The 26,804-nt window shown below is 41.7% G+C and overlaps 2 protein-coding genes across 4 annotated transcripts in view; both read left to right on the top strand.

Moving 5' to 3' along the window:
* cux2b (cut-like homeobox 2b) overlaps nt 1–15,771 on the top strand; it is a gene marked incomplete at its 5' end in the record, with an annotated part of 190,541 nt that extends 174,770 nt beyond the window's left edge. Inside the window, 7 exons of the mRNA XM_083783472.1 lie at nt 710–952; nt 2,528–2,779; nt 7,484–7,652; nt 8,667–8,984; nt 10,113–10,301; nt 10,897–11,173; nt 14,895–15,771. Of these exons, the coding sequence (XP_083639598.1) occupies nt 710–952; nt 2,528–2,779; nt 7,484–7,652; nt 8,667–8,984; nt 10,113–10,301; nt 10,897–11,173; nt 14,895–15,741 (2,295 nt within the window). The 3' untranslated portion in view covers nt 15,742–15,771. The remainder of the gene's footprint in view (nt 1–709; nt 953–2,527; nt 2,780–7,483; nt 7,653–8,666; nt 8,985–10,112; nt 10,302–10,896; nt 11,174–14,894) is intronic.
* A 7,468-nt stretch (nt 15,772–23,239) lies between these two features.
* mtmr3 (myotubularin related protein 3) overlaps nt 23,240–26,804 on the top strand; it is a 401,420-nt gene continuing 397,855 nt past the window's right edge. For 2 of the 3 annotated variants that reach the window (XM_083784545.1, XM_083784543.1), the window contains exon 1: nt 23,241–23,476. The gene's annotated coding sequence lies outside the window, so the exon portion shown is untranslated. Of the gene's footprint in view, nt 23,477–26,804 lie in introns of all 3 variants that reach the window. The other variant, XM_083784542.1, reaches the window with a different exon arrangement.

Here is a 26,804-nt window from a genome sequence, read left to right as displayed (position 1 = left end):
TCCATAATATTGAGGGACGTTAGGGCCATATTTTAGAGAAGTGTGGACACGGCTGACAAAAGCACCACATTTTTTCTCCATCACCATACAATTCATTTTGGAAGGGGGGGCCACGTCCACTTCAGTAGCTTAATGCCTGTTATTTTCAAAATGTCATTATGCTTTAAGTAGCATGTGACATGTCAAACTAGGGGTTTCATGATTCTGAATCCATTCCAAGCATTTGTTTTGCACGAAAAACACTCCTTGGGCTAAATTCTGCCATAGTAGCCACTTGCCCAAAGTGCCCTTAATGTGCTGACCTCATCACATGATGGCCCATTTTTAGGCCAAGGATAGTTTTTCGTGAAAAACCCCCTAGTTTGACGTGTCACATGCTATTTAAAGCTTAATGAATAATTTATTTATTTATTTATTTATTTTTTAAAAGACAGAAAATAAAATAAACAAACAAGACAAACAGACAAAACAAAAATAAAAAACTATTCTCAGACCAGGGAAGCACAGCAAACGATAGGATACCCTAATGACACAGGAGATATTTTTTTGTATAAAGAGATCCAATGGCTTTTCACCAACTTTATGTGTTATCATGTACTAAGGACGAAGGAAAGACAATCCCATAATACAAAAGAGAAAGATGAAACAACCAAAACCAAAGACCTTTAATATATTATCTCGCTAAAGCCAAACTTTATTTGACCTGCAGGTGGGCACCTACTTCGACCAGCACTGGTCTCTGGAGCGCGGTGCGCCCCTGGGTCTGCCGGGCAGCGGTCCACCCTTCGCCTCCGTCTCTCCCTCTCTGTCCTCGTCCTCCTCCGGGCCCTCCGCCCTTCCCCGGCCCGTCTGGCCCCGTCTGGAGAACGGGGAGGCCGGCCTCCTCAACAGCGAGGAGGCGTCGGCCGCGGAGGAGGAGTCGGGATCGGGTCGGCTCGGCGTGGAGGTGAAGGTAAGCTGGAAGTAAAACTCACTAGAGACAGCCGTGAACAAACGCTCAACACGTCCCCAAACTCTTCTCCCTTCTGGCTCCAAACACTATGGAATGCACTTCCCATTGCAATCAGAACTGCAGACTGACTCCAAAATCTTCCGCCGTAGTCTGACATCCCACCTCTTCAGACTCCATCTTAGCCCGTAGCACTTGCCCTAGCCTCGACGACGTTAGGCTACAGGTGTATGCAAAGGCTCAACTTATGTAACTTAGATAGCATTTTATGAAGACATAGTTATACACATAGTTTCATTACATAGATATTGTTAGCTTACCTATGATTCTTGATGACTATTTGTGAGGGCCCTCCTATGGCCAACTTTGAGTGTTTGTGTAAACACAAACATTGAAGCCAAAAGTGAGGACGCAAATTGTGATTGGCCGGCGTGATTGGGTGGGAGATGTGCGGTTGTGAATGTGATGATGTACGATGATGACGTATAAGAGCGTGTGATTGGGTGGGAGATGTGCGGTTGTGAATGTGATGATGTATGATGATGACGTATAAGAGCTTGTGATTGAGTGGGAGATGTACGGTTGTGAATGTGATGACGTATGATGATGACGTATAAGAGCGCCCCTCACTTCACTCTCCCCACACGTGTGATTGTATTTGTTGTATCACCATGTTTTTGACCTTGCTTACTGTATGTGTGTCACTCTGGATTAACCCATTCTGGGCTGGAACCCCTTTTGCTGTTTTAATAATAATAATAAAACTTTATTTGTATAGCTCAAATGCAGCTCAAAGTGCTTTACAGAACAATGGCGAATAAAAAAGAAAAGCAAGGCAACAACATTAAAAAAAACAAGCAGTAATGCAATACAGTGAGGACATGAATAACAAAAAATAAAAGATCAATTAAATGCAATGTTGTAGAAGTGGGTCTTGAGCTGTGCTTTAAAAATGTCTACAGAGGCTGCCTGACGAAGGTACAGTGGGAGCTTGTTCCATGCCGACGGCCCGTAGAAGCAAAAAGCTGCTTCCCCGTATTTTTTAGTTGCCATTTTTTAGGCAAAGCGAGCAGGCCAGCAGTGGAAGACCTTAGGGGGCGGTTTGGGACATATTTAGGCAGGCAGTCATGTAGGTAGGAAGGTGCGAGACCATTGAGAGCTTTATACACAAGTAAAATAATTTTAAAATCAATCCTAAAAACAACCGGAAGCCAGTGCAGTGAAGCCAAAACTGGAGTAATATTATGTTGTACTTTAGCTATTGAAAAATAGCAGATCTACAAGCTCATAGCGAGTGCCGCGCTTCAAGCTTGTAGATCTGCTAAAAAAAAAAAAATCGTGAAAATGTGGCGCAAAGCTTTGAATATATATTCTTTCAGAGCGAACATTTTGACCCATTTTGAGGGTCGGCGGCCAATTACATATATTTTTGGGGGTCCTTGACATGAAAATGTTTGAGAACCACTGACAGAAGCACGAGTTTCTCCCGGAAAACTGTCATGATATAGAAGACATTTGTAGAATCGTCCTCAGGTTATTAAGAGCGTCTGCTGAACTCCTACATTGTGAATTGTAAAGGTGGAGTCTGACGCGTCCGTGGTGAGCGGGGAGTCCCCCGGGCCCCCCGGGGGAGGAGGAGGACCCCACGGCGGGAGGCTGTCGTACTACCCGGCCTACATCCCCCGCGCCCTCAAACCCACCGTCCCCCCGCTGACCCCGGAGCAGTACGAGATGTACATGTACAGGGAGGTGGACACGCTGGAGCTGACCAGGCAGGTCAAGGAGAAGCTGGCCAAGAACGGCATCTGTCAGAGGATCTTCGGCGAAAAGGTCAGATGTCATTCCTGGATTATTTCTTTTTTTTTCAGCAGCAGTGTTATTATTATCGAGGTATCAAATCTGCAGCTGCTCCATAGTTAATGAATAGGAGACTGATTTTTGTATGGATCCCCGCATCAGTGTTGTTTTTGCCAGCACATTTCTATTTGAGTTTTTAGTCTCTTGAATAGTTTTCACTTAGCTTCAGTCACATTTTGGTCACCTGGAATGCTTTAGTGTTAAGTCTAGTTTTAGTCGACTAAATATCATAAGATTTTTGTCAACTAAATCTACAGTTGATTTAGTCGACTAAAATGTATTTTGGCGGGCTGTAACGATTGATTTAATTTTACATCGATCGGCTATTTTCGTCATGCAACCAATTGCAAAATGACGTATACTGGATCTCTTGTCCACTAGTCCCTTCCTAACATTTTAGGGCGCTTTCACACCGGACATGTTTGGTTCGTTTAAAACGAACCATGGTCCGCTTACCCCTTTGGTTCGGTTGGTGTGAACGTGCATACGAACTCTGGTGCGGATCAAAGAAACGAACCATGGTCCGCTAAAAAAGGCCGAACTCGGTTCGCTTCCAAACGAACCACGGTGCGGTTCGTTACTGGTGTGAATGCATTCGGACTTTATAGAGGACCAAATACAGGACGATAGGCAAAATAGCCGTCGGGCGTCGGCAGTTGTGAGGCTGCATTAATAATTATAGTTATAAAAGCATGTCTTTTTTTACGGGGATCATATGACAGCTGACAGTCTGATTTTAATAGTAGACGCATACAGTATATGTCGAGGCGCAGCGCAGCATACGAGGTTCACTTGCGCAAAATGTACAAGTTATCGACATGGAATGGTGCACGGTATGGCACACGATGTTAGCTTGTAGATCTGTTTATTTTAATCATGCGCCGGCCGCCGCCACGCATGCGAATCTGCGATGCATGAGTCTTCATGCGAGTTTCTCTTTCAACTCGTGTCCCCTCCTTTTTGTGTGTGTGTGTGTCTGTGGGCGCGTGGGCGCGCACGCACATGAGGGGACTGGGGGAGAGACCCATATATTTATATGGGAGAGACGCAGAGACAGAGAAATATTTAAAATCATCCATGTCGCGCAGGCCGCAGGTATCGAGAAAAAGCCAATGTTAAATAAGCTATACACATGTGGTCCCAAATGATTAATTGATTACATCACTATAGCAAAAGACGTAAAACTAGGTAAACTCAATTAGCTGCAGCGGAGCTGTTCTGACTTGAAGCTCAATAACCAACTGACCAAACCATAAGATGACATGGAAATGCCCGCCGCGGCGCCGATTTGATGCGCAGAAATAACATGGGTGAAGGTGCACACATGGAAGAAAAGTCCTTTTTATCGGGGATACCTTGTTGTAGGCTATACGTCTCCGTGAATTTATGCATCAGCATTCAGCAGCAAGCACATTATTGTTCAAACACCTGCTCCTCTGTTCATCTGTTGCTCTTATTTGGCTAATAAAATAATTAATAAGAATGAATGCAATAGCAAGTTGTTGCTGCCTGTCATGTTGCTGTTCTCTTCTCTCTCTGTGTGACTGAAGGTTGCCCCTGCAAAAATTGTAGACAGTGATTTCCCCTCATGTTCTTTTCCCCCCCACTATTTGGTTCGCTTAACATGTCCACGTGTCATTTGTTTACATATTTGGTACGCTTTACAAAGTCCAGTGTGAACACCAAACGGACCAAAATCAAAATGCAAATATTTGGTCCTTGGTCCTTGATCCGGACCTTCTAAGCGAACTTTGGGTGTGAAAGCGCCCTTAGTTTAGTTTTTATTTGTTGACAAAATTGCCAGTATATTTAGTTTTAGTCATCATGGCTTAGTTTGTATTTAGTTTTTATGTAGTTTTTGTCAGTGAAAAACGGTAGTCGACAAACATTTTTCGTCATAGTATTAGTCGACGAAAACAACACTGTCCCGCATACTATGGATTCCAATCATTTGATTTTGAGTATCTGCCGATGCAGATTTTTCCCGATCCGATATTTCTATTTTTATATAGCACTTATGTAATATCACAATAGTATAATATCCAAAACCACAGACAATATCCAGTCTAATATCCGATCACGCTTATTTGCTCCCGATCCGATTCCGATCATTTGAAAATGTGATCGGCCCCCGATTTCCGATCACGTGATCGGATCAGGACAACCCTACCGCATACAGATTGATTGAGACTTTGTATACTGTATATACAATAGATAAGCTAGCTTTAGTTGTATTATCAATATTCTGAAATGGAACATTTCACAGAAACCTCTTCTGGGGTCTCTGTTTCCATGTTCATTCACTATGAAGCAGCTACAGTTAATTTTCAGTTAACCATTTTTAGGCGGGAACCCCTTTTGGTGTTGGCATTATGTTATGCTTTAGCTATTGAAAAATAGATGATCTGGCGCGCTATGAGCTTGTAGGTCTGCTATCTTCTATCGAAGAACGACTGACATAGAAACATAGCTTTTTCAGAAAACTGTCATTTTCAAACAGACATTTTTAGAATCTGATCTCAGGTCAGAATGAAAACTGTCAGGATGTAGAAGACATTTTTAGAATCTGATCTCAGGTCAGAATGCGTTAAGCATATCGCCGGGCTCTCTGTGCGTGTCCTGTGGCACGCCCTAGGCAAGTCTGGAGAAATAATTCAAATGAAAGTCATACATGATTTAGTTCAGATAAATGTCATACAAAAATATTAGGCTAACTTCATTAAGGAGTACCAAGTCGACTTATTAAAAATAACACCTTCTTTAGGTGAATGCATTTTGACCCTTGTCTGTTCTAAACCGGGCCTATGCTATTCACGTTTGTACAATCATGCAATGAATGCACTGTTTGACATTTGCAAATAATCAATAACTTGATGTACCATGGATGGATTAATTTCCCCCATTTTCCTCAAGTGTGTTGCAGCCCTGAAAAGGTTTAAACCAACAGTGCTTGACTATGCTCTGGAGTCTAACTAACAGAGATGTTAATGGTGCACTGCTGCCCTCTAGTGCTTGTTCAAGGAACATGAATTACTAAAAGCTTTGTTGTATGTACAGTATGATGTGCCAAATGTAATAACTCTGGCAACTTAGCGCAGTGGTTCTCAGCCAGTGGTCCTTGGGGGCCACCAGTGGTCCTTGGGGGCCACCAGTGGTCTTTGGGGACCACCAGTGGTCCTTGGGGGCCACCAGTGGTCTTTGGGGACCACCAGTGGTCCTTGGGGGGGTAAAATGAAACCATTCGGTTTCATTTTACGTTCTCAAGAGTGAAATTATTGTAACAAAATCTGCATTACTCAAATTACGAAGAAGTCTGCACAATTAGAGAATGAGTCTGCACAATTAGAGAATGTAGAATAATTGTTATTTTGATCAATGTTTGCCTGTTATCTCTCCTACTATGGTATGGTCTGAGAGGCTAGATCTAATCAAATGGTGGTCCGTGGCACAAATGCCAAATAATTAATGGGCCTTGATATGAAAATGGTTGAAAACCAAATGTGGTTATTCCAAATGTGAGGTATAAGCCGGTAGCATTAATCACAGTGATCATCACCCTAGTGCAGTGGTCCTTGAGGAGGTTCCAGCAGGTGGTAACCAAATGGACCCGTATAGATCTTTAACTCTTGAGTGTAAAATTAAACCATCATTTTACTCTATTGTTAAGTTATTGTTAAACATCTGCATTACTTAATTTTCAAGAAGTCTACACAATTAGAGAATGTAGAAGAATTGTTATCCTATCGTACCACATCAATACAGCATGGAACTGTGGACAAGATCCTATCCAACAACAAAAACACATTATACAACAGGTCGTTTTGAGGAAGCAATCTGATTGGTTTAACTCCTTTCTAGCCGTGCTTCAAACCACATTATTTCAACGCCTAATCAAAACAAACAATTCAGCCGTGCTTTTCTCTCAGAGCGCAGCAGACTCGCTGGCTAGGCTGTAGCTAGGTTCTTGGGACATTTGTGGTCGTAGTGACTACATCTGTCATTGAAACATTATTAATTTTCAGCGATTTTCTTAGTTTTAAGACGTTAAAGACGTTAAACCACCCCCCTCTCATGTAATATTGCTTAATTCTAAGTTTTGGGTCTGAGAGGCTAAATCTCATCAAAGGGTGGTCCGTGGCTCAAATGCAGGATAAATAATGGACCTTGACATGAGAACCACTGCCCTAGTGCCCTTGAGCAAAGCACCGGACTGCAAAAAAAACAGAATTAAATTAACGTGCACAGGAAGGAAAGCTATGTGTAATTGTGCAAAAATCCTCATCCGTGTTCATTTAGTGACATTTTATTTTACTGCATATGAGGTAGTATAAACAGTTTCTCACTGGTTAACTCAACGATTATGTCTACTTTTGTTTTGTTTCACACATATGATTTTGATATATTCCTTTTTTTGTACTCAATTGGGTTTTTAGACTAAAGTGTTATAAGTCTCCTGTGGACATGTGTTGAGAACCAGCACTTGTGCTAAAACACTGTAAGCAACGCATCTACAAATTGTACAATTGTGCAATCAATGTGACTGTGATGTCCACGTCAAATTATTTAACATTACATAACATAACAAATAGATAATCATTTGAATTGCCTTTATCTATCTAACTTGACTGTAATGTTCATCCTTCACTCACACACGCACACGCACGCACACACGCACAGGTCCTGGGGCTGTCCCAGGGCAGTGTGAGTGACATGCTGTCTCGGCCCAAGCCCTGGAGTAAGCTGACTCAGAAAGGCAGGGAACCCTTCATCCGCATGCAGCTGTGGCTGCTGGACCAGCTGGGACAGAGCCTCATGATGCAGATGCCCAGCCAAGGCCACGTTCAGGGTAAGAAGCACACACCGTTAGGTTGGCTCAGTCAGACTCACTGCACACAGTCATAAACACATGCAAAGACGGATTCCTGGAGGAATTATTGAGAGCCTTTAAACCAACATTAATTCTGCCTCAAGCCAATAACATGAAGTATGTATGCATGTCTCTGCTGGATTATTATTTTGCTGACAACATTATATGTGCATCCACGCAAAGCAACGTCAATTAGCGTGGCCTTGCTTGATGACGTGGCGATCAGTGTGTTCAGGTTGTAGTAGGCAGCATTATTGCGTGGGTGAGCCTTGCCGAGCCATGAGGCCCATATAGGGACAGGAGTCTATCTCCTGTTTACGTAGAGTGAGGCGGCTTGATGTACAATTAAGTACACCCCCTGGACTCGTAGGGACTTAATACCTCAATTCAACCCTTGATGCTGAGTGCCAAGCAGGGAGGCACTGGGTCCATTTTTATAGTCTTTGGTATGACCCGGCCGGGGATCGAACCCAGACCTCCCAGCAGTGTTGTTTTTGGCAGCACATTTCTATTTTAGTGTACCGGTAGTCATAGTCTTTGGAATTAAACTTAATTTAGTTTTAGTCATATTTTAGTCACCTGGAATGTTTTACTGTTAGTCTAGTTTTAGATATTAGTCGACTAAAATGTATTTTGGCGGCCTTGATGCTGTCGAAATGACTGTTTTTACACTTCTACAAGCTCACAACACGTCGCAGCTCTGCTATTTTCAGCATGCAAGTGTAAAACAACTAAACAACTAAAACTGTCAATATATTTACTCATCATAGCTTAGTTTTCATTTAGTTTCCATTTAGTTTTCGTCAGTGAAAAAAAGGCAGTCGACAAACATTTTTCGTCTTAAGTTTTAGTAGAAATCAACACTGCTTCCCAGTCACAGGGCGGACACTCCAACCACGAGGCCACTGACCTGGTCATTTCAATAGAAGGATTGTTCAAGCCAACAGTAGCTATAGTAGATACTAACGTGTCATTTGATGTCTTGATCCACAGATAAAAGCCCTGCGACTGCCCAGTCCTCGCCCTCGCCGCCGCCCAGCCCGGCCGACAGCCACCCCAGTCCTCTGGTGGAGCCTCTGGTCAGCCTGGCCCTGGAGAGCAGCAAGGAGAACCAGCAGCCCGCAGAGAGCCTGCAGGGGCTGAACCCACACCCCGAGGGAGGGAAGAGCACCCCAGGGAACATGATGACAATGACCCTGCATCAGCCCACCACTCCGCTGGGCATCCAGGAGCTGGTGGCCATGTCCCCCGAGCTGGACACCTACGCCATCACCAAGAAGGTGAAGGAGGTGTTGACAGACAACAACTTGGGTGAGTCGTCATCAATCATCATGGCGCTGCTTGTTGGTGGCTCAGAGCGTTGGTGCACGCTTTTCCTTTTGAACCTGGCTCATGGCCTCGGTACCCCGGCTTTTATTTTTGTTCGCATTTCGGCTCAAAAAATAAAAGCCGGGGGGGGGGGGGGGGAACCTTAGAGTATATATTAATAGAGACAGCACCGGATTTCTCCTCCCGTCCACTTGCATTTAGTTGCTCAAAAGCGCATGTGGCGATTTCACTACTCCTTCCCGGTAGGAACAGAGTGCATTCTGGGATGGATTTGCCCAAACACATGAACGTGCTGCCGTTGACTATCATTGCGCCATTTGCATTATAGAAGGCTATTGTGTGTGTGTGTGTGTTGTCGCTGCCCCCTGGTGATCGCTGATCGGATAGGCTATACAGCAACTGGCCTAATCAGCATATGATTGACTACTATTGGTATGTCTGTAAACCTCGTCCTTCCAGTCGCTTTGTAGCAAACAGTAGCGCGCGCTGTTTTTTTTGGGAAACAGCAAAACGCAAAATGTATTTTTCAAGGCAAAGTAGCAAGTAGCCTAATTCAGAAGAAGAAGCTGTAGCCTACCCAAAGGTAAAACGCACCCGCCGCCTATGACCCACAGCTATAGTTGTATGATAAAGGGGGAGGGGTTAGGGGAGGTGCTGATAGTGTGATGTCACTATATTACTGTTTATTTCATTGGCCCGTTTGACTGTCAAGGGTTCAGCCTCCAGGAAGAAACCCTAAATACAAAGTTAATACACAATTGCACATAAAAACGACTCCAGGGTGTCTAATGAAGTACTGTCACCTCATAGACACATGAAATACTGGAAAAATACAAACAAGCGCCCCACTTATTTGGACACCATATTCATGTCACACTTTGGGGGAATATACTGTAGCTGCTGATGAGCTATTGAGCCCCTTCCTACCCAAGGATCCCTAATGCCTTCCTCTTCGCCTTACCTCATGTCAATGATATCACACTTCATGTTTTGTTACCGTAGTTGTCAAGTTACACTGACACACTTAATGCATGCGTACACTAGGTATACCTTGAGTATATACTGACTGTATCATGTTGTTGAGAGCGCTGCATTGTGTTCCCCGTGCAGGCCAGCGTCTGTTTGGAGAGAGCATCCTGGGCTTGACACAAGGCTCGGTATCGGACCTGCTCTCCAGGCCCAAACCCTGGCATAAACTCAGCCTCAAAGGCAGGGAGCCTTTTGTCCGCATGCAGCTCTGGCTCAATGACCCTCACAACGTGGAGAAGCTGAGGGACATGAAGAAGATGGAGAAGAAAGGTGGATTTGCACTGATTATTGATGGCATCTGCTTCAGCTCCACTGTACTGTGTCCATGTTGCTGATTTATTCCATTCAAAAGCCATTTCTTCTGGTTACATTCACCTGCTACAGTATGTGGAGTTTCTGATATAGTATACTACAGTGGTTCTCAAAGTGGGGGCCGGGTACCCCCAGGGGTCCTTGAGGAAGTTCCAGGGGGTCCCCAGCTAAATGATAGTTGGGAACCAAATGGCCCCATGTGGGACTCAGAGTGTACAAATGGAACCAAATGGTTCATGTCGCTTCTCTCCCTGAACCAAATGGACACACTCAGAGTAATTTAACAATATAAATTGCGGACCCAGAGATAGAAATTCCACTAAATGGGGGTCCGTAGCCTAAACCTAATGCAAGTCAAACTAGGGGTCCTTCAAAATATAATGGTTGAGAGTCACTTGCTAGAGCTGTAAAAATCTTCAAATGGGGGTCTGCGGTGATGATTATCAATTTGGGGGTCCTTGACATGAAAAGATTTGAGAACCAATGGTATATTACTATAATATTTTTTTTCCTACTTCTTTGAAACCAGATATCATTTGTGTCTTCCCTCCAGCCTACCTGAAGAGGAGGTACGGGCTGCTGAGCACGGGTTCCGACAGTGACTCGCCCAGCACTCGCTCCGAGTGCGTGAGCCCGGCTCTGGGCTCTCTGGACCTGTGCCCTTACAGCCAGGTGAAGAAGCCCAGGGTGGTGCTGGGGGCCGAGGAGAAGGAGGCCCTACGGAGGGCCTATCTCCTGGAGCCCTACCCCTCGCAGAACACCATTGAGATGCTCGCCTCCCGGCTCAACCTCAAGACCAACACGGTCATCAACTGGTTCCATAACTACAGGTCTGCAGTTCTAGAAACGCGTGAATATGCAGTGCACAGAATATGAAAGAAAGCCTTCAATGTCCTCGCGGGAAATTGGTTTGCACGATGAGTCAGATGGAAACACAAAAACACTAGATATGTCATGACACATATGACATTAAAATTGTAGAAACATAAAAACATTTAAAACATGTAAACAAAATAAACGTAAGGCTAGCACATGCATAACCTACTGGTACATCATCTTGTGACAGAAAAAAGTACAAGAAATATGTAGAAGACATATTAAGACAGCAACGTTTTACCAGGCATTAAAGGGATATTTCACTTTCAAAGACACTTTTGGTAATTTTATTGTCTACTCAGGCTCATGTGAACACCGCAGACAGTTTTTAAGTTGCTTGATTCAGTATTTAGATATTTGATATTTTAGCTGCCCCGCCCACTTCCTATACAAACGCATTGTAACTTCAAACTCTATTTTAACCATGATAGATTCATCGAAAATACCCAACTTTTTTCTGGTGTCCTTCCAATAGGTGACGGGCCGTGGTTTTTCATTTACTGTTTTTATTTATTTTTAATAATTATTTTTGATGTTTAGGGTGGTCTCAGGTAAAGTGGGCCTTCAGGTAAAATGAGCCAGCTAGTTTCAGCTTCCTAGCTCCTAGCCCTTTAAGTTTTAACAGCCAATGGCTGCACACGTTTCTTGCCACAGCAGTACTTGACATAAAACAATTTATTTGATTAGTCTATATTTTTTATGGTGGGATGAGCAATGCCTCAAATCCAGACCGACATTGGAGAACACTGTTAGTGTTCGTGCAAGCAAATGTTGTCAATGATAAGGTTTATAAGTCAAGAAAACTCTAATCTACAAAAAAATATTTTGAATACATGTTCTGATGGCCTTTATTAGATATAATGCAGATTTTTTGCTTAGCTAACTCATTTTGTCTGAAATCTAATGTAATCCTGGGCGCTACACTTCCTCTGCCAACCTGGGGGGGCAGCGGACTGACGTCATGCTTCCTTCTATGCATGTCCAAGCTGCTTCTTTTCACCTGACGGGGGAATTTCCCCGGCCGGATGTAGCGCGTGGAAGGTACACGTTATTCCGACCTGTTCCTTTCCCCTCCATCAGGCGCCCCGGCTGGCCAGGGGGAGGTAGTTTAGGTACCAGACTTGCATGTTTTTGTGAGGGTATCTACCCTAGGGGACACGGGGAGAACATGCAAACTCCACACAGAAAGGCCCTTTCGCCAACCCCACCTCGGGTATGGGCACTGATGACGCGGAGGAGGGAACACGACCACAGCGTCCCCAGTGGGAATCGAACCCAGGAACTTTTAGCTGTGAGGCGACAGCACTACCGACTGTGCCACCGTGCCCCCTCCCTTGAACGTGTTTCAACTAAAATGGACCACCCATTTAATCTAAAATGGGCCACCCATTTTATCTATAATGAGCCTGCACCTGTGTGATTGCAAATAGGTTGCATCTGTGTGATTGGGGCTGTTTTTGCATGCACATACATTTCCTCCAAAACACGAGTTCAATTGACTTAAAGTTGAACAAAGTAATATGTTAATGTTCATTGTTTTATCATGACATGTAATTCGACACTGTATCTTGCCTGCTGCTATTCATTGTATTAATAAAATGTAGGCCTAGTGACATTATTATTATTTTTTATCAGAAATGACTTTGTTTTGCTTTTGCATTTTTGATGATAGTGGCACATTTTAGCTGAACACCTTTAAAAAAGCTTTTTCATAAAAAAGAAGTCAGCTAAACAATATCAAAATCAGTATTATTTGAGATGAAGGTCACCATAACATGTATTATACATTTTGTTTTAATAGATTTTTTGTAATGATTTATCAACATTATCATTGACAACTCAGATTGCTTTCACTTGGCATTTGTGTCATTTGATTATATGACTGATGATTGCACCATATCAGATGTGATGCATTGCATCTCCCACCATAACAACCATAGACCAATCAAAGAAACTGTTTTATGTGATGATTGCACCGTATCAGATGTGATGCATTGCATCTCCCACCATAACAACCATAGACCAATCAAATAAACTGTTTTATGTCAAGTACAACTGTGACAAGAATCATGTGCATCGATCCATTGGCTGTTCAACTTTAATGGTAGCCATAAACGTCTAGACATCTAATTGCCAATTAAGTACCGGATGCCACGGACGACGTCTTCCCTTGGGATTTTTTTTTTATATATATATATATATATTCTTAAAAAAATATATATATATTTTTTCATCCATATTTTGAAAGTTCCTCTAATCTGGTGTACAGGTGATGACATGCACATTACATGCATAATAGAATTACAAATTATTTCTTTCTTTACAATGGGAGAATTGGCACTCAAAGCCTAAACTGGTGACTACCAGGTGGCACTGAAAGAGAGCAATGAGCTAAGAGGCTAAAAATAAATGTTGGCCCCTCTTAGTTGATCAGGTAGCTCATTTGACATGAAAATGCAAAAAAAAAAGAAAATACGTGACACTTCAAAAGCTGTAGGGCCTAAACTATTATTATTTTTCATTATATAAATTTAAATCAAACATTGAAAACAGTCAATGTTTTCGGCGGCAGTGGCTTGGGGGTAGAGTGATCGGATGGTAATCCAGTTCGAACCCGGGCTCCCCCAGAGTTGGTGTCGAAGTGTCCTTGAGCAAGACCCTGAACCCCTAATTGCTCCTGATGTGCTCGTTGGTGCCTTGCATGGTTTCCGCCGCCATCTGTATATGAATGTGTGTATGAATGGGTGAATGTAATGCACAATCTATGTAAAACGCCTTGGATAAAGGCGCTATATAAATGCACCATTTACCATTTACCAATGTTAATCATATAAACCCAATTTAGTGTCATGCATCGCTTTTTCTTAGTTTCCCAGGCTAATTACCAAAAAGCGGCCCAAATTAGCTGACATCTCCCTCTTCCGGCCTCCTCCTGGAGGAGGTTAATTTCCAAAATAATTATTAAAAATAAATAAGAACAGTAAATGAAAAAGCACGACCCCCTCACATATTGGAAGGACACTTATCAGTCACCAGAAAAAAGGTTGGGTGTTTTCGATGAATCTATATTTGAAGTTATAATGGGTTTGTATAGGAAGGGGGCGGGGCAGCTAAAGTGAATATCAAATATCTAATTACTGAATCAAGTAACTTAAAAACTGTCTGAGGTGTTTACTTAAGCCAGAATAGATGATAAAATTACAACGTTTTTTTTTTTTTAAGTGAAATATCCCTTTAAATGAACAATGCAAGAATGCAGGAAGCGCAGGCATGGAGGAGAAGTTTGACAATCATGTAATTTAAGCTTATAGAAAATGTTTGGGCACCGTGTAAATTGCACTAGACAAGAGAGCGTGTCAAATCGAACTCTAAATGCCTTCCACTGCAAAACACACTCCTTTTTATTACAAAAATGTATATATATTTCTTTTTTGCCTTTCCTTCAGCGATCCTAGACATGTTTCGCATGAGCAATGCCGTTCACCTCCTTGTTTACGGGCCAACAAATGTTGCTCATGTCTCCGAATCTACGGAGCTCTCCATGGTTTTGATCAGAATGCTGATGTTTTGTCTTCATTTATGACTTAATCAAGCATCAGCGTGGCACTCTAGCGCCTTTTATTCTGAAAAATTCCCCGGCAAAAGTAGTGTTAACATGTCGCGTTTTTTGCGCAGGTCCAGGATGCGACGGGAAGTGCTGATGGAGGGCCTGCCAGACAACGACACGGACGCAGAGCACCACAGCTACTCCCCCTTGGCCCCGCGCAGCCCCCCCTACTCCGACGGAGAGGAGCGCAGGCTGCCGCAGCACTCAGGATACGTCCCACACTCCGGCCGGCCTCTCAGCGCCAACGCGGCTCTGCCTCGCGTCAAGCAGGAGGCGTCCGACAGGGAGGACGACGGGGAAGAGATGGGCTCCAGGGAGGGCTACGCCATGAGACAGCCGAGGGTTCAGTGTTTCTCGATGGCCGTCCAGTTCCCGCAGTTGAAAAGCGAGCGCGAGGACGGATCTCCGGCCGGCTGCCGCGAGCCCCACTCGGCCGGCCAGAGCCTGAGGCAGCAGGAGGAGGGGATGGGTAGCGTCCAGGCCCAGGGCCTGTATCACGGGCCGCTCTCACAAGACGGGCCCCAACGAGCCAACCAGTCCAGGCACGAGAGCGATGACTCCAGCAAGTCCCCGGTGGACCCGGTCAGCTTCAAGGCCTCCTCGGAGCCGTGCCGCAGCAGCCTGGAGGTGTCACTCAACTCCCCGTCGGCCGCCTCCTCGCCGGGCCTCATGATGTCGGTCTCCCCCGTCCCCTCCTCCTCCGCCCCCATATCGCCCTCGCTGCCCGGCAACAACCCGCCCTCGTCGTCGAGCACCACCAATCACAGCCTGGACCCTAACCCCCCCCTCCTCCAAAGCCCCAAACTCAACCGGAGCTCTCAGAGACGCACCGAGAAAATGGCCAACCTCAATAACATCATCCACAGGTTAGAGAGAGCGGCCAATCGAGAGGAGACACTGGAGTGGGAGTTCTAGTGTCCGTCTCTCTTCACACACATCCACATCCTGCTCACGCAATACTCTCAAAGAGAAGCTTCCGGAACACCAGGAAATGGAGCCTGGCTCCTGAAGGTCTGTTCTCCTCCTCCTCCCAGACTGTACTGAAAACTGCTCACAGAAAATGGAAAACACAGAGCTAAACATACAGACATATTCCATAAGAGAACTTTTAGGAAAGTAAAACAGACAAAAAAAATATTTATAAATGTGTTTTAGGTTTTTTTGATAATGAATACTACTTTGAAATATATGTGACAGCACTAGCTGTTGTTTTACCTGTTGGACTTGATGTGAAGACTTTTGCAGCTATGGTGTCATGAAATGTACACTGAAGTTCTGTAGATTGCCACTGGGTGAGATTAAAAAAAGACCCCTGTCTTAAGCCATCAAAAGCACTATAACTATTTGAAAAGAGACACTGACCAAATTTGCTACTTTTTGAATAGCAATTTTTCAGATTTTGTCTGTAAGACGGGACAGTTTAAGTCGAGTAACATGAAATCCTACTTCTGACTGAGGGATAGTCCTTCAAGACTCTAAATATTCCACATCTCGTATGTACTTAGTTTCTTGGTGATATGTTTTGAAACTATTTGTAACTCAGACGTATAAAATGTGGTTGTACATGTTGTAGAATTGTCTGCAATAGCCTTCTCTAAACCTGATGTAGCATGGTATTCACCTGACCCCCTCCTATCCTCTGTAGTTAGTCACCTGTGATATACTTGAGCAAAAAACGAGAGAAAAAGAGTTAAAAAAAAATCAGCCAAAAAAAAGAGAGAAAAGAATCACAACAAAAAAGGAAATGTTAAAACTAACGAGTATACCGTAGTATTTTTTAGTGTTTTTGTTTTCTTTGAATAATCTTTGAGGTTTACAGTTCTAGGGCCCAGTGTGCTTTTGGTAGTAAATGATACATTCACTATACACGAGCACAGTTTACACGATTTCTTTCAGACTTATACCTCTCTGAACTGGTTCTCAGACTGTAACGGGCGAAGAAACACAGTACATGATACACCCGGTTACCTCAGATTACGTTGATCATTATGATCATCATGCTATGATCACACTTTTCATTCTTATACATATGCATTAACCACATTCTTTGAATAAATGGAGGAACATTTATTTTGTATCATGCCTCACAGACAGAACCGTCTGAAATCGGTGGGGATTGTTGCGATTCCAATGAGGAAAAAAAAAAAAAAAAAAAAACGTCATTTCAGTCACAACTAATATGCGAGAATATAAGAGACAGGAGGCAAACGATCCTGCCATTTTAATGACTCCGGCATGTGGTCAGTCACTCTTGTTTCCTCTACACTTTTACCTGGAAAAAGAGGCAACACTTGGTAACAATGGTAGGCTGACAATTTCTGCCCTTGAATTTATCTTCCTTTTGTCTGCAGTTAAACCACTACAACATGACCTGATGAAATGAGCTAGACTTCAACTCAATTTAGGAAGAGGTTTTCATTTGTGGGCAGTTGCATAAGAAATGGAATGAACCATTCCACCACCAATATAATATATAAATGATTATGTTTGGGCTATCTCACAGGAGTGTAGTATTTTTGGAGCATAATACAAACCGTATGACCTCTTATCAACATAAACAGTAAAAAGTCAGTTTGTAAGTACAGTATATTACAGGACACTACAGGTTACAGGTTCTCCTCTCATATTATTTTATGACCACTTGTGTATTGTGTCTATAGACGTTTCTTTGTCATGCTTGCAAGTTGTTTATGTATTTTTGCCTCTGTTTTATACTCAGAACGATTAACTAGATATTAAATACCTCGTGTATGAACTACTTACAGCACTTAGATTTTGATAATTGTGAAGGATTCAAGAAAAGTTCAAATATCAAAATTATCCTAACTTTAGTGTCCAAAAGTCTTTGCCTTTACTGTATCGTTGAAGTTGGTAGTAAAACACTTGCACATCGTCTAAATAGTTCAGAGGACTTGGATTGTATTATGTAGAGATATATATTACACAATTAACTGAAAAATAATATCTTACATTCTTGGAACAATATGTGCTGATTATATTGAAAAAAATAGAGTGTACAGATTTAATAAACCAAACCCGTACGAGCCAGTTCTGGGTCTGGCAAGCTTGCCCAACCTTTTAGACTCTTCTCTCAGGGTAGTCTTGCTTTTTAAAGCTTTACTGAAACAGTTGCTCTCATCAGTGTCAGTGAATAAGATAAACAAAATAGTACCTGGCGTATAGAAAGACCTTGTTGTCGTGCATTAAATGGAATTACGGAAGTTGTAATTAAATCTATGGGACTAGATAGGTTTGCTTCTTGAGAGCTGCAGGTGTTCTCTAATCTATTACACAGACGTCCAAGTATGGTATCAATTGGTATTGATTTTTGGCACTACCAGGATGAAGCTAATGGATATCCTTTCAGAGATAGTTTGCAGACTTCACTCTCACATGTGGGAAACGAAATTCATGGAGTCACAGAAGATTGATCTCTGATTTTCATACAGTATACCTCCATTGTTTTGTGCATAATTTATATGCTGTATTAATAGTGACATTCTGTATATGGAATACTCATTGTCATACATGGTACACAGTAAAAATTGTCAGTGTTCATTTATCCATTTATTACCAATACCATAAGGGTCCATTTGGTTGAAGTTCGGATTGTCGGCTGAAAATCGTATGTCCAAAACTGTTACTTTTTCAGGAAATAGCTGACGTACAAGCTCATAATGCATTGCGAGTTTGTATATCGGCTATTTTCGCTACTATTGTGCGACACTCTTGTAGGGCATTAATTAAATAAATATATGTTTTTAAAATATATCAGGGGTTCTCAACGGCTGGGGACCCGCGGAAATACTTTGGCCATGTCTCGTGACCCCCGTCCACCTCCCCACCCCCAATACAAATTGACCGCTACAATAACCTTAATAGAGAAACTGCATCATTAAAGGTATATTCAGTGATTTCACTTAATTCAAATATCACTTATTTTTTTGTTTTGTTGTAATAATCCTCCCTACTATAGAGTGTGCTGGCCATATAAGGAGTTCCTCCCTGTCCCCAGTTAACCCCTGGGGGTCAAAAAACCTTAGGTTTCGTTTTTGACTCTCTATCCTGATTGGACGAAAGGCTAGGTCCCACAGCCAAAAACGAAACCTAAGGTTTTTTGAGTGAAATCACTGAATATACCTTTAATAAATACTGAAACCAGATATAATCATTCATGTGTAGGCTACTATGTAAACTCTTAATTTCCATTTTCCAGCCATTCAGCAAAAAATGCGACCCCCCGAGGGGTCGCAACCCCCAGGTTGAGAACCCCTGAAATAGATGAAATATGGAGATGCAAGGTTTCTGCCCGACAGGAACGATTTGTACTATCTCAAAAGTCACATTAACACTTCGAAGTTTACTGTGTGACATGATGGACATACTGTATATGGCTGAAAATGAAATGTATACTCAGGCCATTCTACCATTACACCTCTTCATGTAAACATCACATTATTGTTTCAATTTGCATGCAATTCCATTCTGGTCACCCCCCCCTTCCCCCCAAAAAAAAGAAACGGAATAGATAGACTCTTTTGGATTGTTGTTTTGGACATTGGAATTGGCACTTAACTTATTTTACATCATTTAAAGACCATGCATGTTGCAGCTGTTGATACATTTGGCTTTCAAGTGTCACCATGAGGCAGGTTAAAAATTGTACCATCTGAAAAATAAATGCAAGTATAATCACAACTCAAAACATACCCATTAATACACTTGTTTCCAAATGACAAATTTAAATCAAGTTTTGTTTTAGTTTTTTTGTGCCATATCATGCCTCGACGCATTGTCCTCAGGACTAATGCCTTGTGGTAAATCGTGAATTTAAAAAGGGGGTACAGGTTTTTTCCTACCCCAGTTTGGAAAAAGCTAAGCTTTTTGTATCGAGAGGCCGAACACATGAAATGAAATGATTTTTTTGTTTTTTATAATAATTGACATTGGTCACTAAATGATGAGAATTTGGTCGGCACGATTTGAGTGATTGCATTCATAGTTTTCAACATGGATACTAATCTATTATGTCAATATTTACAGCTCTGACAAGGAGGGTTTGTCATTTGGGGAAAGATGGACTTTGAGGTTCCAAGTCTGTGAGGCACCAAGAGATACAAGTGTCATAAAGGCTTTAATAACTGTCTTATACCACATATTTCAAGGTAGGCTATTAAATGTTAATGAATGGACAAAAGTATGCCAAGCGTCTTGAAATTGAATTTACACATGTGTATCAAGCCATCATACAATACATAATTGTTTAAGATTTTGGTGTGTTGCGTCTTTATTTCTTCATCAATCATAAGAACTCCAAGCTCCTCCGGTAGATGTCTGACTATAGAACACTGTTTCCCAAACAGTGGGTCGCAGATAGCCTCGCAGTGGCCAGATGGGAATCTGTCCGTGGCAAAAATTGTGTGGCGGACACATTTTAATGGTCCCTTCATTTTTTAAGTGCCCTACATTTTGTTTTTAAATACTATATAATTTCAAAACATTTTCAAGAAACATTCCCCAAAAAGCTAATGTTTTCATGAATTATTACCAAATCAAATGATTTTTCCAAGTAGTTTCTTGAATATATAAAATAAAAATCTAAGAAATTCCATAAATTAGAAAACAAATGTTTAAGAAGTACTGAGAATAGCCGATCTACGAGCTAATTTGGGTCCCAGAGGAATGTCTATACTTTGTCTTTTGGGTCTCAGGCTAAAAAGGTTTGAGAACCACTGAAATATCTATCCTACACATTATGCATGCTCTCTGAAAATGTTTAAGCCATTTAGGCCTGACTTCGAAATTTAAAAAATGTCTTGAAATCCTGACAATATTCTGAAATATCTACAGTATGTTTCTATATCAGTGGTGCTCAATATTTCATGTCAAGGACCCCAAAAATGATATGTAATTGGCCACGGACCCCCATCTGAAAATAGTGTTGCTTCAGGGACCCTCCAGAAACAAAAAACATTCGCTCTGAAAGAATATACATTCAAAGACTTGCGCCACAATTGTTGAGATAGAAGCTGGTAAACGCAAGTATTTAAGATATGTGAAGCATAGTGTGAAGACAATAACATGTCCCACTTTGTCACATGCAAGTAGGTGAGTCATGAGGCCACAATAATAATAATAAAACGTATTTGTATTAAAAAAATAGTGTTCCAGATGATCCAGATATAGATATGTATGTGTTGACTTAAACAGTATTACAGTAATTGCATGATGTGAAATTGATGATTTGTAATTATGTGGCGTACTGGCGTATTATGATAAATAATTCACTTAATTGTAGTCATGTTTTTTGTTATGTTTGAGTGTAGCCTTACTAGCCTTAGTAGCCTATAATCTGACTTGCAACACTGCATTGTGCTGAATGGACAGTATGTGTGTCAACATAACAGCTGTCAGTGTAAACAGATCACATCTCTGATAGATAGGCAGCAGCATTCATTTCCATGATTATTCAGAGGTTTACAGAACATGACAACCATCACAAGACCCACCGTGTTTACCAGTGTGGTGTAAAGTAAATAACTACATTTACTGTAGTACAAGTACTGTACTTAAAGACATTTTTTAGGTATTTTTTTGTTTTAATTTAGCTGAGTATTTCCAATTTTCAGTACTTTCACTTCTACTCCAGTATAGCCTTATAGCCTACATCTCAGAGGTCATTGTTATTACAAAACGTACATTAACCCCAGCTGGCTTCAGACCTGCGCCTATTTAAACTAAGATTGGCTATTTGAAAATAGCTGATCTAGAACCTCTGTAGATCGGCTATTTTCAAAAGGTTTTAATACATTTTATGCATAATAATGATACCAATTTGGAAACTGGACATTATGCATAATGGTACCTACTTCTGGTACTTGCATTTTGTATTAACAGTTTGTAGAATGCGTAGGCTAGGCCTACAGTTCAAGGAAAGTACAGGTCAATGGTTACAAAACCTGCTATTATCAAGGATAAAACAAAAAAAAGCACTATAAGACTTGTTTACATCAGGCTCCTCCATTTTCAATTAATCAGAACATTTAAAGAAATATACACTTCTAAAAATAGAAATAATAATAATATAGGCCTATATATATCATCATACAGTTAGAAAAACAGTGGAAAACTTGTACAGTAGGCTATAGAAAAATCACACCCATGTGAAGTGAGGGGCACTTTTATCATCATACATCATCTCATTCTGGCCTATTACAATTTGCGTCCTCACTTTTGTCTCCAATGTTTGCGTTTACACAAACACATTCTGATGAATTGAAAATGGTGTAAACAAGTGTGGTGTCGTCCACAGTAACAGTAACAGTTTTTGTATCGAGTTGTGCTTTTGTTTGAAATGTACCTATTTAATTCTGCATACTGTTAAATCAATCAATCAATCAATCAATCAATCAATCAATCAATCAATCAATCAATCAATCAATCAATCAATCAATCAATCAATCAATCAATCAATCAATCAATCAATCAATCAATCAATCAATCAATCAATCAATCAATCAATCAATCAATCAATCAATCAATCAAAGCTCAAGCTGGCCAGTGGCCATTCAATGTCAATGACATTCAATGTTTGTGTTTATACAAACCCTCAAAGCTGTCACCAGACTGGTGTTTACATTATCATGCCGCGCGTGCTTAGTCCCTGCTTCTTCGGCCCCGCCTCCCTCACGCACGCCGTGACGCACGTGCGCCACGTTCTACTACGTCGTGTGTTGGGGTTGGAGACAGTGTTGCCATGTCCGCTTATTATAAGTGACTTTGTGCTTGTTTTTCTGTAAAGTTGCTTGTAAATATTTGTAGTTGTTGCGGGCTGCTGTTTTTTGGAGGCTTGTTTCTAATGGGTACAGACAGTTTGTCGTTTAAACCAGGGATTCTCACACATTTTCATGTCAAGGAGTCAAGGACCACCTCTATTTGTCTGAGAAGGACCCTATAGCCTACCTACACAATCTAAACAATATTTTGTGCCGGGGACCCACATGTGTGTCATTAAAATGTTTCAAAAAATTGTCACTATTTTCCCCAATATTAGTTTGGTTGAAAATAGCATATCTACAAGGTCACTGCACGTAGCATGGCTTGTAGATCTGCTATTATCCAAATCAAAAACCCTATTTATTTATTTGGGGCTTCTTAGATAGTCTTGAGAAAGAATTCTGATATTTGTCCCAACGTGACATGTTATATACCCTGTATTATAACATGTATAAAGATGCAATGTGACATTAATAGCTCTGTCTACAAAATGCTGTACCCCCTCCAACTATATATACTTCCCCATTTCCAACTGTCTTTATTATATTTTTAGTCTGACACTTGCATTGGCAATGCAATATGTTTTTTCGCATGGAATTGCTTTGCTTCTTTTTCTTAGACCCTGGATGCTTCTTTCTCACACACAATCTGGCAAGTGGCAACACTGACTGGTTGTGGTGGAGAGATTTCGCGGCGGTGGTGGTGGTGATGATGATGATGATGGCGACGACGACGACGACTCGGCTCGGCTGCTGCTTGTTGTACTACTACGGGAGGAGGACGCAGTGAAGCTGGCCTCGGCTAGTGGGATATGACCGATAGTTTGTTGTTACACGACCCAAAAGCTTCGGCTTTTCGCTTCTTTCTTTTCACGGTGAGTCCGTCCGACCCAGCCGGGTTGTGTTTTCCTCCGTTTTTGTGTTTTGACAGAGCTCGAGCGGAGCGGCCTCGCTGGCTGGGGTCCGCCCTCCATCTCATAACAACAACAAAAACACTACAAGCTAGCATGCTAGTATTGCTACACACACACACACACACACGCACACACACACACACACACACACACACACACACACACAGCTGATTTATTTTAACCCTGCGGGTTTAAGCAATGTGTATGTAACACATTTATGGACATTTAACGGGCCCACTATTAGGTTACATTTGTGTTTCATACAATCTCGGGGTTACAAATGGATTTAATTGATTTTTAACATTTCCCCCCTGCTATTAAACCCGATTCGGTCAAATTCACAGTGAAGCAGCGCAGTTATTGTTTCGACCTGTTAGCTTAGCTTACCATTACTGTCTAGCTAGTGTTTTAGTTTGTTCTTGACTAGGCTACATTGTTGTTATTGGCGAATACAATACATAGCTGCCTGTAGAGAGTTTATTTTAAATCATGTCAGCATTGCTGATAATTATGCATATGCATCTTCTAGGTTTCAGAGTTGATATTATTGCAATCCACTTGGGAGGGATGGATTTCAAGCAAATATCAATTGACTATATGAGAATATACACTTTTTTGACACAGCTAGCTGCTATGCATGGCCTGTAGAGAGTTTAAACCGTGTCAGCATTGCTGATAATAATGAATGATGCATATTATGCATCTCTAGAACGTTAGCCATTAATGCTAACCTTACGTTAGCCGACTGGAAGGAATGAGCGCTTGCAAAGGAGTTTCAGAGTTGATATTGCAATGAATCCACTTGGCAGGAATGGATATCAAAGAAATAACACGATACACGATATGAGAATTTGCACTTTAACTTGTTGCAGTCATTTGTTTAGGCACAGACGACTGCTAGTCCGTTGCCATTAATTATTTGACAGATGTTGAAGCCATGCAGCCAAACCAGTTGTATTGCCAGGCAGGCAGTTGGGGTGGCTGTATAAAAGTACAGTACAGGTCAGATCATCATTCATTACTCGCCAAAAATCTTCAGATTAGATAAAGTTCAGATTTTCTGTTGCATGATCGTGTAGCCATGGATGGAGTCACGGGTTAGGAGTAAGGTTAAGGCTCTGTAAGGGGCTTAGACCTCCCTGACTGTGTAACTGTGAATAGTAGAGCCCTGCTAGACGGACTGAGCCCTCTGCGGTAAACATAGCCTGTGTGTGTGTTGTGTGTGTGTGTGTGTGTGTGTGTGTGTGTGTCAGATATGCGTTATCGGCCAACGCCAGCGGTGTGATTGCGTCAGTAGTAAAGTGAAGTCATGTCATGTTATTGGTGTCCTTCCGTGGCTACTCAGCAGTTCACACACACACACACACACACACACACACACACACACTCACACACACACACACACACACACACTCACACACACACACACACACACACACACACACACACACACACACACACACACACACACACACACACACACACACAGGCTATGTCTGCAATCAGGGGGCAGGGTCCTTCCAGTGCAATGTTGGCATTCTTTTTCCGGCTGCTTGCTGGCTGCTAAGTAAGCCTGTCGTTGGCATGGCATCTTGCCCCAGAGAGAGAAGGTGTGCGATGCCCCAAGGAACCCTCAGTCTCCATTGACTGACCCGCAGAGATCAGGTTTCAGTTTCTGCTAGAGAGCTGCTGACCTTTACAACTATTTGTTGGCCTGCATCATGCTGAGAGGTCTCATAATGTGATGGGCACGGAATTTATTTAGAGTTCATTAATGCTTGATTTATTACGGAGTTTTTTTTTAAATGGAATGGTCAACGGTGGTCCCCGTGGGAGCTGTTTCAAACTTGTGGTCTTATGCATGGTGGGAAATTTTTGGCGGTGTTTTGCCTTTTCATCCACCCAATTAGCAGGATCCCAACAGTCGCTTGTTTAATATTACACTAGATCCTTTTTAATGGGTTGAATCTAGAGTTTCAACACCAGCCATTGACGGCCCATACACCCAAACAGAAAAATCCTATCTGATTGTATTAAACAACGTTAAACTCACCAACATTGCAGCTGTACGAAAAGCTTCCATCTGCAAAGTTTTTGTTTCATAAAAACCCACCTTAGACACGTTATGAGCTATTTTCTGTCAATAAACTCTGTGCAGGTGATTAGTGTTGGAGTCGGAAGCGCTTGTTTTAATAACCTCCTAAGTCCTGCATTATTGTGCAATTTCAAAACGCGTGGTACGCAGAGCTTCCAAACTCGAAAAAATTTCATCTGCACGTAACGTATTGTTGGGTCAGCTACATGTAGCATAACTTGCCCAACAGTAACACTGGATTTAATTATTTATTTGATGTTTTTTTTCCAGTAAGAATTGAGGCTCGAATACCTGCACCTGTATGTATAGTGGAGTAAGCAATAGGTCTATTAAAGTTATTTGATAGGCCTAATTATTAGCTATGATTCATTGTTATCTGCAGTGTTTGGGAAAGTTTAGCTACATGTAGCTGACACAACACTTCAAAACAGTGATTCATAGCTAATAGGCCTATTAATTAGGCCTATTAACTAGTCACTAGTTCATAATAACATGTCTATAATCAGATTGTAAACAAACTTCTGTTTGGATGTATGGGCTGTCAATGGCTGGTGTTGCAACTCTAGATTCAAGTTCAACCCATTAAAAAGAAAATCTAGTGTTGCAAATTGCGGCAACAACAACCATAAACGCTGGTCAAAAATAAATGCATACATATTTGTAATTGTATGTAAAAGTAGTGCTGCACAATTAATCGAAAAAACATTGCGATCTAGATTCAGACACATAATGAGATCTGATCTCATTTCTAAATTTGAGCAAGAATGGTGCAGCACTAGAGGCTGTCCAATTCATTTGAGTTACTCTTATGTTTTTTGCTACAAGAGAGAGACTTTAAGAGAGGTTTAAGTCAAGCAATTTGATGTTGTCAGTTTAAAGCCACAGTAGTTGGCTACAGGCGCCACATTTTGAATGTTCAGCAACTAAAGACAATACATATTTTCATGGAAGAAATGATAATCGTGATATCGATTCTTGCGGAGGTATTAAACTAAATGGAGATCCACATTTGAACCAGAACCGTGCAGCACTATTGTTTTTGTTCTGGTCCCCTGTTCTTTCCTACATGCACACTGTGCCCTCTTATGGACTGTTGGGTTCATTGGGTTCACACAGTACTTACACAGTTATATAAGCAGACTTCCTCCATCATTCATTTGTGTATGTATATACCGGTATATACATTATGCTATG

The sequence above is a fragment of the Protomyctophum parallelum genome, assembly GCF_964188405.1.
Source record: "Protomyctophum parallelum genome assembly, chromosome: 15".
In the NCBI taxonomy this organism is placed as follows: Eukaryota; Metazoa; Chordata; class Actinopteri; order Myctophiformes; family Myctophidae; genus Protomyctophum; species Protomyctophum parallelum.
Note: the sequence above shows the minus strand (reverse complement) of the source record. Positions and strands in the feature narration are given on the sequence as shown.